We start from the raw sequence: 979 nt of genomic DNA on the forward strand, positions 1-979 counted from the left end.
CACCAACGTGTCTAACAGATAGACATTGTACAATATACACGTACTACAGAGACAACTTCTTATCTTATCTTCGTCCCCCACAAGAATAAACAAAACAACACCAGCCAACCGGTTACGCAAAACCACAGCAGTATCCCATGGATTTGCTTTAGCCTTTAGTGGTTTACATAATTCATGAATGAGACTCTTAAAGGGCCGTGTGCTCTCTATCAAGCTCTTCATCCAAAACTCAAACTATCATTAATCAACTTTTTGATAAATCACTTGCAATAAGCGAATTACTGCTCCTACTTAGAATTAATCAGTGAATATGAGTTCGACAAGCAAAGCGTGGATGGTTGCTGTTAGTGTCGGTGTTGTTGAAGCATTAAAAGATCAAGCTGGAATGTGTAGATGGAATTATGCTCTGAGATCCATTCATCAATACACAAAGAATAGAGTGAAATCATCAATTTCTCAAGTTACTTCATCTTCTTCTATTCCGGCTTCATCCGTTATTCCAGATCAGATTATGCTGCTGAAGCAGCAAAGAGATCATGAAATGAAGCAATCGGAAGAATCACTTAGAAAAGTTATGTATTTGAGCTGTTGGGGTCCAAATTAAAAAGGATCTTAAAATCCTAAATTCTAGCTAAGATCAAATGGATCTTATCTGAGTTAAATGGTGATTGTATTTTGTATATATATGAAATTTTTGTCTCAAAGTTTCTAAACTTCTTATTTTAACTCTGGTTTATTCTTTGTGTCTGGATAATCGGTGATTCCTAAAATATACATCCAAAACAAAGATACTCTCTGTTACGGCATGAAAATGGCATTCCGGCTAAATTTTGGTATTCCTAGAGTAGTGGATCAATCTGTCGATCACAAATCACAATCTCCAAAGCCCTCTCTCTATTATCAGGAGTTAATCAGTGAATATATAATTTTGAGTTGGCCCTTAATTGGAATGTTTGATCAAATGCCTGAAAATAATTAA

The 979-nt window shown here is 35.4% G+C and overlaps 1 protein-coding gene across 1 annotated transcript; it reads left to right on the forward strand.

Moving 5' to 3' along the window:
• The first annotated feature begins 92 nt into the window (after window positions 1-92).
• LOC113334326 lies at window positions 93-726 on the forward strand. The gene has a single exon (XM_026580610.1). The coding sequence runs from the start codon at window positions 311-313 to the stop codon at window positions 602-604; it is 294 nt and encodes a 97-aa protein (XP_026436395.1). The 5' UTR covers window positions 93-310; the 3' UTR covers window positions 605-726.
• Window positions 727-979: the final 253 nt, after the last annotated feature.

This window comes from Papaver somniferum, unplaced genomic scaffold (genome assembly GCF_003573695.1).
Source record: "Papaver somniferum cultivar HN1 unplaced genomic scaffold, ASM357369v1 unplaced-scaffold_13630, whole genome shotgun sequence".
Taxonomy (NCBI): domain Eukaryota; kingdom Viridiplantae; phylum Streptophyta; class Magnoliopsida; order Ranunculales; family Papaveraceae; genus Papaver; species Papaver somniferum.